Source organism: Artemia franciscana, chromosome 7 (assembly GCF_032884065.1).
Source record: "Artemia franciscana chromosome 7, ASM3288406v1, whole genome shotgun sequence".
NCBI classification, from domain to species: domain Eukaryota; kingdom Metazoa; phylum Arthropoda; class Branchiopoda; order Anostraca; family Artemiidae; genus Artemia; species Artemia franciscana.
The window spans coordinates 723,240-739,634 of NC_088869.1; the positions used below are offsets into that span (position 1 = coordinate 723,240).

General features: G+C 32.6%; 1 protein-coding gene across 5 annotated transcripts in view; it reads right to left on the minus strand.

The window, feature by feature from the left end:
- Nucleotides 1-1,182: 1,182 nt before the first annotated feature.
- The window catches only part of LOC136028701 (RNA-binding protein 25-like), a 110,739-nt gene continuing 95,526 nt past the window's right edge, over nucleotides 1,183-16,395 (minus strand). For all 5 annotated transcript variants that reach the window (XM_065706532.1, XM_065706533.1, XM_065706536.1 and 2 more), the window contains 2 exons: nucleotides 11,894-12,040; nucleotides 1,183-1,337 (listed from right to left, as the gene is read on the minus strand). In XM_065706532.1, the coding sequence (XP_065562604.1) occupies nucleotides 1,245-1,337; nucleotides 11,894-12,040 (240 nt within the window). In that variant the 3' untranslated portion in view covers nucleotides 1,183-1,244. The remainder of the gene's footprint in view (nucleotides 1,338-11,893; nucleotides 12,041-16,395) is intronic.

A 16,395-nucleotide genomic window follows, 5' to 3' on the forward strand; every position in this document is an offset into this window, starting at 1 on the left:
TATTGCTCGTTTAATAAGATGCTGTCCAGGAACGCAAAATGAAAATCATGTCGATAATACGAATGAGGACGACCAATAGGCTTCAATCAAACATATTACTCATTTGGGAGGAACAAAAACACGAGCATGGCCTTCACTCGGTCGTAGCGAGAGCATGGTGTGTTCTGAAAATAAATAAATCTTTCTAATATACAGTTCAATATTATTCTTGCATGTCCATTGTGTTCGATAGAAGTCATATAGGTCTGCTTGGGCTTCTTTTACATTAGACAAATGTATTCATAAATTACATTTTTACTCTGATCCTCATGCCGAAATATCTAAGAAAAATGTTTCAGATATAATTGCCAATATATCAAGATTTGGAACTCATATGTGCAGCACAATTCTGTTTGTCCACGTTGTCCTATTTCACGCTTCGCCTTTTCGTGTCTCTGGGTATTCAGCTGTTTATTCTACAAGATACGAATCCAATCAAATTTATATGCCTTCTTTATTTCCTTTCTTGTTTTTCCCAAGGATGTTTATAAAGAACCAGACGTCGTAGAATGTTGGTAGGGGCTCATTTGAAAAGATATCACCATATCTAGTATCTTTTTCAAGTAACAGAAGAGATCTTGCAATAGGAAAGTGACTTTTTCTACTGTTCTGTGTCACAGAAAGTTACATTTTGGCAAAACGAAAAAATCTAGAAAAGACAATTTTCTGACACACCAAATCGATTGTTCATGTTCTATAGCCTTGAACAGGATTTACTATTCTAAAAGGATTTATGATTCTAATTACTATTCTAAATCTTGAACAGGACGTTTTGAACACACAACCTTGAAAAACAACTCTAAAGTAGGGCGTGAATGCCGCAGTAAGTTCTGTATTTGTTCATGACCTTTCCAGTGATTACCAAGTTTGAGCTACGAGGACGAAAAGGGAAAAAGGAAAAAAAGACAAAAAAGACATAGAAACAAATACTAGAGGTGAGCATCAAATACGAAAGAAAGGAAATTTAAAAAAATGTATCTCAATAGAATAGAAGGTATAAAATTTAAATTAAAAAAAAAACAATATTAGCTCATAAAAAGGAAAAATTTGGACAAAGACGGTGAGGTTGATGCTCTAAAAAAATAAAAAAATTTCCTAATCAGATTTAAAAATTGGGATAGTAAAAAATGACTGGAAAAAGAATTTTGCTATAAAAAAAGAAAAAAGCTTTATTTAGCTCCAAATATAACACCATACATATAAGACTATTTAGAATGGGTGACTCTTCTTGCTTCCATCTCATAAATTAAAAGTCTCCACATTTTCACAACAAAAACCTCCGCTTCTTCATCAAGAACCTAGAAAAAGAAGAATACATCATCCTACTAAATAAGCAGCACTTGACAATTGAAAGGTTAGTTCCATATTTTAAAAGTATGACGAATTGATTTATTAGCCTTGTTCTACCAAAGTATCAGACACGCGCATTAGTGAGGATTTATTCTCTATTGAACACTGATTACATGTACATTCTGATGAATATATTTCAGGAAAAGGGGGTAGAAATTTGAAAAAAAGCAACAATTGTCGGTTTATATGAAACATACAAGCATGTATCGCAAACATTACGTAAATGTTGAGATCTCGAATGGGGAGACGAGCCCCCTCTCCCAAACTTATACTACGTATTCCACCACTGGTCACACACTATAAAATACTTTTTAAATGACTCTTCCGAAACAGGGATTAGATTTTCATCTTACCATTTTTGCAACGTGCAAACAAGTTTGCAACATGCAAACTTTTATTATTAAACCTTGTGTACTTGCTGACAATAGTGAAGAAATTGGGAAACAATCACAAATTAATCCACTAGTTGTATGGGCCATTTGAAATTCAAATTATTAATTCAATTTAATAATATGCTTTTCCAAATTTTACTATAGTTATTCTTTTTTTGTGTGTAGGAAATCTATAATCGATATTTCTTTCAACTTTTCTAAGACAAAACTATATTTCCTTTTCACCAGTTGTCACAAAGTATAAAGTTTCATTTCTAAGCCTTTGAAGAAACGGGGAACTAATCTCAATTAATCAGCTAGTGCTACTGTCGTCTTCTAGAGTAATTTTTTTTTGCGCACAACCTAAGTTCGGCAACACTGCAAAAGAGAATCGATTTTAAAAACCTAACTTCGGCAATACTGCAAAAGAGAATCGATTTTAAAAACCTAACTTCGGCAATACTGCAAAAGAGAATCGATTTTAAAAACCTAACTTCGGCAATACTGCAAAAGAGAATCGATTTTAAAAACCTAACTTCTGCAATACTGCAAAAGAGAATCGATTTTAAAAACCTAACTTCGGCAATACTGCAAAAGAGAATCGATTTTAAAAACCTAACTTCGGCAACACTGCAAAAGAGAATCGATTTCAAAACAAAACCTGATTTTATCAAATTAAACAACACCATGTTCACAAAAAACATTATGTAACGATTGACATGATTACTACCCCCCCTTCCAGAAAACTTTTTACCCAGCGTCCCGGGAAATTCTTTGTTTTCAGATCTTAATAGCAATTCATAGAAAGATATACGCATTAATGTTTCTACCTTGTTCTTAAAATATAGCAAAGAAATAAACATAGATGTTTGAAATTATGAAAGTATTTGTCAAACTCAGAATAGAAAGGTAGTACAATAAAAAATTCCAACATCCGAAAGAATCTTATTGAAAGGAATGCTGCACAAGTGCTGCATTAAATCTAATGCTGATGTGCTGCATGGTGTACAGCATCAACCCTGGTGTACTACCCTTAATTTGATGATCCTCGGCTTTACTGCTGTCAGCTAGCTATTATCTTAAATCACCACAATATACTATTATCAAGGGATCTGTGTGCAGTAAATGCCATCGCTGTAATGCACCTTTGACCATCATAACCTCCCTGAATCACTCCAGCACCCACCACAGGGCAGGCAGCACCCACTTTGGAAGGAAATATAACAGTTCCTTTTGACAGTGAAACAAAAATCAATTTGTTAAAAAGTTAATTTGTTCCACAGTCAATTAAAAGGTTTCATCCCTATTTTGAACTGTTATATTTTCGTCATGGAAAGGCAGTGTGGTATTCGAAGTTGTCTACCATTTTGGAAGCCATTGCTCTACTTAGTATTTCACTAATTTCATTCCCAGACTTTGGTAAACGTGTATAAAACAAATCAGAAGAGAAAGGGCCGAAGGAAAAAACTACGTTGAGGTATATAACACAAATATATTTAAATTACTAGATTATATATTACTTATTTTACTGTTTTTAAGGTTTTTATTATATTTCATACATATTTTTATGTGTCATATTTTTTCATTATATATTTTAAGTTATTGCATGAACTAGTTTAATTTATAACGAGTATACTATAACTCAAGTATATTTAATCAAATATACATATTTTAAGTATATAACAGTTCAATTCAGACACAGAAGCAGTTTTAAGCAAAATCCTTAAAAGTTGAAAAAAAAAACTTGTCGAAATGCAGATATTATACAATTTAAATATATTTAGGCAACAAAAATTATTTTGTGGTTGGGTGCATTTGAAGTTTTCTATCTGAAGTTTCATACAATATATAACTGTCGTTTGTGCACCTCTGACACCCAAATTTTTATCAGCATGATTTGAAATGGAAATTCTAAGAACGTAGTCGTTTCAGAGGATATAACCAGAGTAAAACTACTTTTTCATAAATATGATATTTCCTTTCATCCTTTCCAATCTCCGAGTCCAGACTTAACACGAATAAAAAAAAATCCTACTTGAAAATTCTTCCATCCATCATGAACAATTTTAAAGGAATAATTTCGTAAATTAAATCATTTTTTGTCTTTTTCCCATTAGGTATGAATGGACCTTAAGGATGGGTTAAGTTTCCACTACTACAAATAATCTAATACAAACCCAGTGGCTAAGAACTTCTGCTTTATAGAATAAGCTAGACATATGTTACAGACATATGCACCGTTTTGAGTGTAATTTCCAAACATTTATAAGAAAAAAAAGATGAATTAATGAGATAAAATTCAAAAAGTAGATTCATGACTGGTTTAGATTTTAACACACAAACCGTTTGAGGCGTAAATTTATGAAAACGTAAGAGGACAAAATGTTTCTTTTGATCTAGGGGGTGGGGGAATTCTTTACTTTAATAATAAAAATACTTAAAAAGGTATTTTTCAGTGAGAATACTAGAAAATGTATGTTTCAAAATCTAGGATTGAAATGCGTGAAAAATTCAATGGGGCTTATGCCCCCCCCCCACAATTGACACTACTGTAAGAGAGGGAGTGCGGTTTTAAAGTATATTGTTGGTGCTTTCCTTTGATTATTCTCTTATTGAGTGGAAGAATATAGTAGAATACTTTATTTCAAAATGAATAATATGATAATAAACATTTCAATTTACCTAAACGGAGGAAGAAGCTCGAAAATAGAGAATTTCTTAGTCCCATTTTTGAATGAGCCTCGTTAATTGGCTTGTAAAACAAAAATAATAATTTAGTTTACAACATTTTTATTAGAATAATTCCTTAATTTTAGGTAATATCCATGTGACTGCATAAAAATAAGGGTCAATTCAGTGCTTAGTCCCAAACCCTAATATATATATATATATATATATATATATATATATATATATATATATATATATATATATATATATATATATATATATATATATATATATATATATATATATATATATATATATATATATATATATATATATATATATATATATATATATATATATATATATATATATATATATATATATATATATATATATATATATATATATATATATATATATATATATATATATATATATATATATATATATATATATATATATATATATATATATATATATATATATATATATATATATATATATATATATATATATATATATATATATATATATATATATATATATATATATATATATATATATATATATATATATATATATATATATATATATATATATATATATATATATATATATATATATATATATATATATATATATATATATATATATATATATATATATATATATATATATATATATATATATATATATATATATATATATATATATATATATATATATATATATATATATATATATATATATACTAGCTGTTGGGGTGGCGCTTCGCGCCACCCCAACACCTAGTTGGTGGGGGCGCTTCGCGCCCCCCCCAAGCCCCCCCGCGCGCGTAAGTCGTTACGCGCCATAATAGTTACGCGCCATTGTAGTTGTGTCCCTATGTCCCACCTGTGAATATAGATAGATATATATATATGGTTTTAACTACGTAAAACTTGCGAATATACAACATTCTTTGCTGTCCCATTGTCTTTGCATATAAATAGATTGTCAGGTTTACCGACTCTTGAACATGCAACATATAATGGTCCATGGGAAAACAATCTGTATTCAGATCTATACCTCATGATTCTAATGATTGCCCTTGAGCTTTGTTGATGGTGATTGCTAATCGACCATTCCCTGTCCCGGTGTCCCGGTCGTCATTTACATCCCCCTGTTTCCCCCGGTGTCCCCGTTGTAGTTGTGTCCCTGTGTCCCGGTCGTCATTTATATTCCCTGTGTCCCGGGTCCCGGTCGTCATGTATCCCGGTGTCCCGGTCTGTATATACATTCGTTTTTTAGTTTTGTTTTTCTCCTTTATTTTTTTCCTTTTTTTTTCTTTTTTAGCTTATTTAGATTTTTAGATTTTTTAGTTTTTTTATTAGTTTTTAGTTTTTTTTTCTTTTTAGTTTTTTTGTCCCGGTCGTCATTTATATCCCCCTGTTTCCCCCGGTGTCCCCGTTGTAGTTGTGTCCCTGTGTCCCGGTCGTCATTTATATTCCCTGTGTCCCGGTCGTCATTTGTATCCCGGTGTACCGGTCTGTATATACATTCGTTTTTTAGTTTTGTTTTTCTCCTTTATTTTTTTCCTTTTTTTTTCTTTTTTAGTTTATTTAGATTTTTAGATTTTTTAGTTTTTTTATTAGTTTTTAGTTTTTTTTTCTTTTTAGTTTTTTGTAGTTTTTACCTTCTTTTTAGTTTTGTTAATTTTTTTTTTTACTTGTGTCCTGGTCGTCATTTATACTCCCTGTGTCCCGGTGCTTTGTTGATTGCTAATCGAACATTCCTTTTGTCCTGGTCGCTTTCTCTTTGAGTGTCGTCATTTATTTTTTTCTTTTTTAGTTCTTTTAGTTTTTACCTTTTTTAGTTTTTTTTAGTTTTTAGTTTTTTTAGTTTTTTACCTTTTTTTAGTTTTTTTAGTTTTTTTAGTTTTTTAGCTTTTTTATTTTTTTTATTAGTTTTTAGTTTTTTTGTAGTTTTTGCCTTTTTTTTAGTTTTTTTAGTTTTTTAGCTTTTTTATTAGTTTTTAGTTTTTTTTGTAGTTTTTGCCTTTTTTTAGTTTTTTTAGTTTTTTAGCTTTTTTATTTTTTTTATTAGTTTTTAGTTTTTTTTGTAGTTTTTGCCTTTTTTTAGTTTTTTCAGTTTTGACGTCACCTGATCCAGTTTTTTCAGGTGACGTCACCTGATCCACGATCCACAGATCCACAGACAACTTATTTTTATATATATAGATAGTTTTTTTTTTTTTTACTTATGTCCTGGTCGTCATTTATACTCCCTGTGTCCCGGTGCTTTGTTGATTGCTAATCGAACATTCCTTTTGTCCTGGTCGCTTTCTCTTTGAGTGTCGTCATTTATTAGTTTTTTCCTTTTTTTTTTAGTTTTTTATTGGTTTTTACCTTTATTTTAGCTTATTTTTCAGTTTTTTCCTTTTTTTTAGTTTTTTTTTATTTTTTATTTTTTTTAGTTTTTTACCTTTTTTTAGTTTTTTTAGTTTTTTTAGTTTTTTAGCTTTTTTACTTTTTTTATTAGTTTTTAGTTTTTTTTTGTAGTTTTTGCCTTTTTTTAGTTTTTTCAGTTTTTTTTTTAGTTTTTTATTGGTTTTTACCTTTATAGTTTTTTTAGTTTTTTAGCTTTTTTATTTTTTTATTAGTTTTTAGTTTTTTTTGTAGTTTTTTCAGTTTTGACGTCACCTGATCCAGTTTTTTCAGGTGACGTCACCTGATCCATCCATCCATCCATCCACAGACAGACAACTTATTTTTATATATATAGATATATAAAGCTTTGATCAGAATGGCTTTTGAACGTCTCATTTGTGCTCGTCTTTTAGAAAAGGAGGAGACACAGTTTCAAAGGAAGAGGGTTAAACATCTCAAAAATACTTTTAATTTGGCATATTTTTAATCCAATATTTTCTATGAACCAAACCGATGAAGTTTTTCTAGAGTTTTCCCATTCCCCATATGCAGCTACAATCATAGACTATGCGAGTTAATTTTGGAGTAGAGATACCAGCTCATGACAAACACAAGTTTATCTCTTGATCAATGCAAATTAGGCAAATACAATTCTGAACTAGATCAGCAAAATTAAAGGGGAAATGCCTATACTAAGACGATAAATAATGTTTATCAGCCCAGCTCTCAGATAATGCCACAGCTGGAGATGAGGTCGTCAGGATTCATATTCGAATTCTTTTTGGTAGTCAAATTTGAAATACTTATGGCCTTTTTATTCCCTTGTACATCTTGGTTAACTATATTCTAGACAATCCTAATCAGTTTTCCATTTGACCATCTATTCGCACCCCCTCCTACCATAAAAAATTGTAACTTGGTTTATAACTGTAATATTGCATCGTACAAAAATTACTTACACTCAAGCACGAACCCCTACTGCCAGGTTATCCTGATTGATACGATGAAATACCTGTTTTCACAATAAATATTTAACTTTTATAAAAAAAAAAAAAATAGCTTCGAGTTGATCCCCCAAGCCGTCATGAAATCTTACAGATACGCTATTTTGACAACCTGGCTGATTAAAGTGTCTTCCGATTTACCTTGCTACTTAACCGTAAACAAATTTCAAACCTTGTAGTTGCTGTAATATTATTTTAAAATATTATACTATTAAAAAAAAATTTAAAACATAAACAATGCTTATGAGGACGTACACAATTATATTTTAATAATTAAAAAATTAACTATAATACTATGTTATTGCTACACACGAATAACATTGTTATTAAAAAATAGTTACTATAACGCTATAATTACTATTAACAGTACTATTATGTTATAACCAAATATTATGTTATCGTACATATTGTTAAAGCGGACCAGTCGATTTACTAAATTTATAAAATATAAATTTAATAAATTAATGACGTTTATGAGGACGTCAATCATTATTATTTTTTTTAAGAACTGCCTGACTTTGCAACAGACACTGCATTTTATACTTTCCCCCGTTTCCCACGAAAGAACGTCCCATGTCCAGTATATTTTGAAATTAAACATCGAAGAACTATTGGTCTGAATGAGGGCGTGCTGCAATTACACATTGTTGATAAATAAATATTAAAATTATTTCTGATGCCCTTTTTCATTTATTTTATCCTGCTTAAAGGCAATTAACATATCTTGTATAAAATGAAAATATAAATTCTTGTTTTTTTTTCATTTTTGACACACAAAAAAAATATAATTGGAACATAAACTAGCATGTGTTAAAGGTATCAACCGGTCAAAGAGTGGACAGATTTTCAATCTTTGATAAAAACATAACCAGACAAACTCATCGCCTTTGAAACACTTCAGACATCATTTTTATGACGTCTATAAAATAAACTACGAAGAAAACTGAGGAAAGGCCATTATTATGTCTGATTTATACGCAACAATCATCCGAAAGCAAAATTCATACAATATCCTCGGTAATTATTACAAACTGTAGTTTCGAGGATAATTAAGGTAGATTTATGAAAAATATCAAACAGTTCGTGGTAACGAACTGTAGTAAGGAGCGATCCGGCTCAATAGTAACCAAAACTCTAAAAAATTGAATTTTGATATCAATAGCTACATCAAAAGAATCGCATTTTAATGCTGATTTTAAATATATAAGTTTCATAAAGTTTAGTCTTACCCATCAAAAGTTACGAGCCTGAGAAAATTTGCCTTATTTAGGAAAATAGGGGGAAACACCCCCTAAAAGTCGTAGGATCTTAACGAAAATGACACCATCAGATTCAGCGTATCAGAGAACCCTACTGTAGAAGTTTCAAGCTCCTATCTACAAAAATGTGGAATTTTGTATTTTTTGCCAGAAGACAAATCACGGGTGCGTGTTTATTTGTTTGTTTTTTTTTTTGTTTTTTTTTTTTTTCTTTTCCCCAGGGGTCATCGTATCGACCAAGTGGTCCTAGAATGTCGCAAGAGGGCTCATTCTAACGGAAATGAAAAGTTCTAGTGCCCTTTTTAAGTGACCAAAAAAATTGGAGGGCACCTAGGCCCCCTCCCACGCTCATTTTTTCTCCAAGGTCAACAGATCAAAATTTTGAGATAGCCATTTTGTTCCGCATAGTCAAAAACCATAATAACTATGTCTTTGGGAATGACCTACTCCCCCAAAGTCCCTGGGGGTGGGGCTGCAACTTACAAACTTCGACCAGTGTTTACATATAATAATGGTTATTGGGAAGTGTACAGTCGGTTTCAGGGGATTTTTTTTTGGTTTTGGGGGTGGGTTTGAGGGGAGGGGGCTATGTGGGAGGATCTTTCCATGGAGAAATGTGTCATGGGGGAACAGAAATTCAATGAAAAGGGCGCAGGATTTTCTAAAATTACTATAAAAAAACAATGAAAAAGTAAACATGGAAAATTTTTTTTCAATTGAAAGTAAAGAGTAGCATTGAAACTTAAAACGAACAGAGATTATTACGCATGTGAGGGGTTCTAAAAATACTTTAGCATAAAGAGCGAGGTATTTAGGAAGAGATAAATACCTCGCTCTTTATGCTATAGTATTTTTAGTAATTTCAACTATTCATTCTACGGCCTTTCTGATTCAGGGGTCATTCTTAAAGAATTGGGACAAAACTTGCGATTTAGTGTAAAGAACGAGGTATTGACGAGGGTACAAACCCTCTCATATACATAATAAAAATTAAAGAATATTAAAGTTTGTTACGTAAGATAATTCTTAAGTTACGTATATTTTTTACTAATAGAAAAATTCGTTAAAAATAAAAATTTATAGATGCCTTTTTATGTAACCGAAAAATTGCATGGCAACTAGGCCTCCTTTCCCATCCCTTATTTCTCAAAATCGTCTGATCAAAACTAAGAGAAAGCCATTTAGCCAAAAAAGGAATTAATATGCAAATTTAATTTTAATAATTTATGTGTGGAGAGCCAAAATCAAACATGCATTAATTTAAAAACGTTCAGAAATTACATAAAAAAAACTAGTTTTTTTAACTGAAAGTAAGGAGCGACATTAAAACTTAAAACGAACAGAAATTACTCCGTATATGAAATGGGTTGTCCCCTCCGCAATCCCTCGCTCTTTACGCTAAAGTTTGACTCTTTGCCACAATTCTTCTTTTTAATACAATTAAAAGCTTTAGCGTAAAGAGCGAGGGATTGCGGAGGGGACAACCCATTTCATATACGGAGTAATTTCTGTTCGTTTTAAGTTTTAATGTCGCTCCTTACTTTCAGTTAAAAAAACTAGTTTTTTTTATGTAATCTTCTAAAAGATTGTTTTATATTTGATACCAGTGCGTCAAAACCAAACCCTGAAAATTAAGAAAAGTCTGTTTGGTCATTTTGGGTTAAACTATGGCCCACAGTTTTCGAACAGATAAACTAACAGTTAATAAAAATATTCTTAAAAACTTTGCCACATAGAATCATTAAAAATGACTTCTAAAAATTATTGAACGTTCCATGCAAACACGTCATTTTGGCGTCTAAACTTTGGTACTCAAAGTATACAAAGGAATAAACCACTAGCGAGGCTTGCTATTTGAACGTCGTCAAGACTGTATTTTGGTCTGAATTGTGGCCCACAGTCTTTGAACAGATAAACGGACAGATTATAAAAAATATTCTTAAAAACTTTGCCGTATAGGATTATTAAAACTGACTTCTAAAAAGTTATTAAACGTTCGATGCAAAAACGTCAAATACTTTGTTTTTTTTACGTCAAAAAACGTCAATACGTCAATTTTCTCAAAATTAAGAAAAGGTCGGCTTGGTCATATTGACACTCGAAATTTAAGAGTAAATAAATTTAATTTAATAAATAAATAAATTCAAAGTGTACAAAGGAATTAAGTACTGGTGAGACTTACTATTTGAACGTCATCAAAAATGTGTTTTGGGCTAAACTGTGGGCCACAGTTTCCGAACAAATAGACTAACAGACAACCAAAGATGTCTTCAAAACTTTGAAACGAGGAACTATTAAAAATGCCTTCCAAAAAATTATTTAAAGTATTATTTATTTAAATAAAATTATTAATAATTTAAATAAAATTATTAATAATTTTTAAATAAAATTTATTATTATTTAAAGATGCAAACACATGAAACACTTTAACACTAATTCTCAGAATAAGAAAACTGGGTCATATAATAAACTGGGTCATATTGACGTCTGAAATTTGATAACAGAATTAGGGCGTATAAAGAAATAAAGTACTGGTAGCCTTATCATTCAAACGTCGCTAAAGATATAATTTGGACTGAACTGTACTCCACAGTTATGAAACAGACAAACCAATGCATAACCGATAATATTATTAAAAACTATTCAGTATGGACTTGTTGGATAGCAATCCATTGAGTGCTATAGTAAAAGAACGACACAATAACAAAAAAATGAGGACTTGGTTATTTTGGCGTCGGAAAGGATATATTAAACTTATGATGCATAGAGAATAAAATATTTAAAAAGCTTACCATTTGAACATCGTCAAGAATGCTTTGGGCTGAACTGTGGCCCATAATTTTCGTGCAGATAAACTCGACTAAGACTGGTTCTGGCTCTCCAATATACTCAACGATTTTTTTGTTTATCCACGGTCGAATCCTCTTCTCAATCAAACTCTAGAAAAAAAAGGTTCAGAAGTGAGTACATTAAAAGAGAGAGAACAGATTATTATTAGAAAACAACAGGACTGTGAAGTAGGTTATAAAAAAACCAACTCTGACTCAAACTCCGACTCTAGACATTTCCAAAGCACCGACTCAAATTCCAACTTCACTCAACAAAAATTTACTAAATCTCCGATACCAACTCCAAAGCCCTGTTTTAAAGCATCATTTAACCAAATTTTATAAATAACAACCGGCTCCAGCTCCAACTCCACACAGTTTCAAAACACCGATTCCAACTCCGGCTCCATTCAGCAAAAATTTACTAAAACTCCTACTCCACAGTCCTGAAAATAGTAATAAATAAAAGTAAAGATTAAGGTAAAGAATACGGCATTGGACTTCAGAGTCCCTACTTGCAGTGTTGGTCTCCGTTTCATGGGGCTCTTAAGCCAGGAAAGCAATGGGAGGGGGAAGGGGGCTAGCCATCCTGTGCTTTCGCACACCCTTCCTGTTTACCTTCCCCAGTTTTCTTCAGGTACCCATTTAGAATAGGTCACTGGCTGAGTTTACAGAGCAAAGTAATATCAAATAAGATAAAAATAATGAGGAAAAATATGTAGTTAAACTAATAATTCATAAAATAAGTATTTATGCTAATAAGACCAGATTATAGAGCACATTATACATTAGAAAATATATTATAATTGAAGAAATTATAAACAATAATTAAAACATTAAATTATTAAAAATTCATAATTGGAGGGTAGGGGATGAAAGTGTCACCTCAACGCCTGTCTTATTGCTGGAGTATAAAATTTATGACTACTCTGATTTTCTCATTCTCCCTTAAAGAGTTATAATTTCTATTTTATTCTGAAAAAAATAAGAATTCATGGTCTAATGTTGGCTCGCATTCTCTTGAAGAAGTAACGTAGTTTTAAGAGTACTCGAACTTACAATACAGACTAGTTATCATAGAAGAAGACGATGAATTAGTTTTTGGGCATTGCGTATTGTTTGGGGCAAATATATTGAATCTCAGGAAACACATCTTGATTGTCTGTAGTTTACCTTCCTAGCCCCTATCCTCTTTTTCCAATCTTGATTACTTCAAAGTGTCCCAATAAGACTAACTTAAACAGTAAAGTATCGGTTTCGTTAACGACTATACTTACTTTATTATAAACAAACCTACAGATGCGGTTGAACAAGTATATGCACAGATTTTCTTTTAAGGAGGAGGAGGGGGGTAGATAAAAATAAACTGTTCTTGATAGTATGAATAAGAAGTGCCCAAAAATTCAGGAAAATTTAAGATTTAGGCAGGAAAAGCCTGGGTCCTTAGGATCCCTTACATACATCTTTTTCATTATTATTATTCCTTGAGTTCTACAATTACTATTCCTTCTTTCATTTTTGTTTGTTGCCTAAAATAGCTGCTTTGGATTTTCAAAACAGCATTCGGAAAAAAAAAATTGCCACTGAATTCAGAATTTCTTTTTGTGATTTACTGTTATTGTTGGAAGCGCTGGAACAACTATTACTTCTTGCCTTTTATTCATGCCTAAAATACCTTATTTATACTTTTCAATTTCCAAAATAGTTTTCTGAAAAACATTTTAGCCGATGACTTTTGAATTTCTTTTGTAATTTCCTTGACGTCCAGTTCCATTAAATGGCTCCCCTCTTCTTTTAAACTTATCCAGAGAAGAGATTTTGCCTTGAAACAAGAAAGAATTTATAACAGTTATCCTGGAGCAAAATAAACTCTTGAATTTCGACATTTTTCTTTGCTTTAAGCAAAGTGTCCTTCACTTTTGTATATCACATAATTGCTCTCGTCCCTCCGTAAGGTTTTCGCCGTAAGGTATATGCTCTAGAAATGGATGATTAAAAATGTAAGATGGGGGCAATCAGAATGTTTAAGGTGTTCTTATGATTCTTTATGTATCTTCCATGTGAACAAGGTTTCATTTTTTTCAAACAATCGACGGGGAGGTATGGTTTTGAAGATAAATAGGTCACTCACTTGAAAAAGAGTCGAGGCTCGTTCCAGCGTAGGCCGTGAGCTCTAAAGAAGGATGATTAAGAATATAGAGAGGGGGGCAAACGGGAAAAGTTCAAGGGGTGTTTTTAATTTTTTATGCATTCTCAATGGGAATGAAATTTCGTCTTTTTTTCAATAAACAATATTAATGGAAGGGGGAGGACGATAATGCTTTTATAGATGTATTAGGTGAGTCAGCGCGACAAAGGCAGAAATTTCGCTACAGCGTAGGGTACTTTCTCTAGAGAAGGACGAGTAAATATATAAAGAAGGTAATCTGAGACCGTTTAAGGCTCGTTTAGGATTCTTTAGGTTCTATCAACGCGAGTTTGATTCCATTTCTTAATAATTAACAGCGGAAGAGGTAATGGTCTTAGAAATGATCATACCAAAAATAGGCAGACTCGCCAGCAGGTCTGGAAAGACGTCGGGATAGCTAAGGCTTCAACTACTCGAACTTGTGATAAAATCTGGGATAACCCACTATTTCTACTTCTGTCGTTACCTAACAGCAAATGAAGGATCTAAAAGCCTTTGCTTTATTTCAAAAGAACATTGGACGCAAGGGGACTTAGATCCCTCAACGTTCCGAGACTTAGGGTTAATTTGATATGGCCTAAAATTGCTGGATCTTTTTTTTATCTTAAGAATGGCAAAGCTGCAGGATCTGACTACTTAAAGCCTGAACTCTTGAAGTATGGAGCTGAAGTCCTCACCGAGCCCCTTCACCAGGTTCTTCCTCAGATATAGAAAACTGAGGAAATCTTCCCATCGACTGGAGAAAAGGGGTTATTGTCAAGATCTTTAAAAAAAAAAAGGCAGAACTAAGGACTGCAATAACTGGCGAGGCATCACTCTAAAGTCTACAGGAGTAAAATCTTCTGTCAAGTACTATTTAACCGCGTTCAGTCAGAAGTCCACGCATTTCTAAGATATGAGCAGCATAGGTTTCGACCAGGGAGATCGTGAGCTGTTTTGATACTCCTTCATTGACTTTTTGAAGGCGTTTAACTCAGTCCAAAGAGACTCACTATGGAGAATACTACGGTATTTTCGATTCTCCGACACGATTCTCTGTATGATTGTCACGTTAAAAGAGAATCTGTTATGACCTGTGCAAACTGATGATGGCGAACTTACAGAATGATTCTGTGTGGAGTCTGGTGTTCGCCAAGGATGTATCCTGTCCCAGTGCTATCCGCTATATTCGTTGACTATATACTTCAAATACATAACTTCACAGGTGAGAAACAGCTCAAAAAACTGCAAAAGTCATGCAAAACAACATCGATGCCATAACTGTCCCACCACTCAAAGTCTGATCCGATGCACTAGAGGAGGTTGAAGAGATCAAGTACCTTGGTAGTCTCGTCAAATGTGACGGAAACCTTGAGCGGGAAGTTACCACGCGCATTGCGAGCGCAGGAAGTACCTTTAATAAACTAAGAAATGTGTAGAGGAATGCAGCATACTCCCTAAAGCTCAAGCTCCGGCTCTTCAATATTAACGTCCTCTCCGTACTAATGCACGGATGCGAAACTTGGGTTTTGAGAACATCTGTCTTCGGCGCATCCTTGGTATCCAGTGGACTAACAAGATCAATAGCGCCTTTATACGTGGAAAGACAAAGCAGCCACACGTGATCAATAGAATTATGACTGACCTATAGTGTTGTTGGGGTGACATGGTGTGGATGGGTGAGGGCCGCCTACCCCACGATGTTTGGTATTGGATTCCTCCCAGTATCAGAATACGCCAGCGACAGAAAACAGCACTAGGCAAATGCACTCAGAAGGATCCCGTGCTGTTGAGGTTGTCACTCGAAGAACTATTGCCAAAAGCGCAAGAGAGGTCGTCATAAAGAGGGCATCGTTGTCGCCTTACGAGCCAGCCGGCGTGGGAAGACCTAAGTCAAAGTAAGATACCAATATAAAAACCAACAGTAGTAGGCTGTGTGATATATGGAATAAAACCTAATTTTATTGCTTTTTTTTCTCTAAAGGCCTAATCCCAAAGGGTTTTTTGAAACTTTTGTTCTCCTGTCTGGCAAATCAGTCTGAAAACTTCTGTAAGACACAAAATCCAATTGCATACATACAACGAAGTGGCACTGATTAGGAGGAGGAAGGAGTTACCCCCATCCAAGATTTAGAGAAACACCTTTTATTGTGCGTAAAATACCCCGTGTTTTAGTGCGGTTTATTGTATTTTTTCTTTCTTTTTTTGTATCTTCAATAAATAAAAGTCAAAAAAATTCCTTTCCCAGTAAGTTTTACTGAGCTAACTTTAATGTTGCAACTGAGATTTAGCTGCCAAA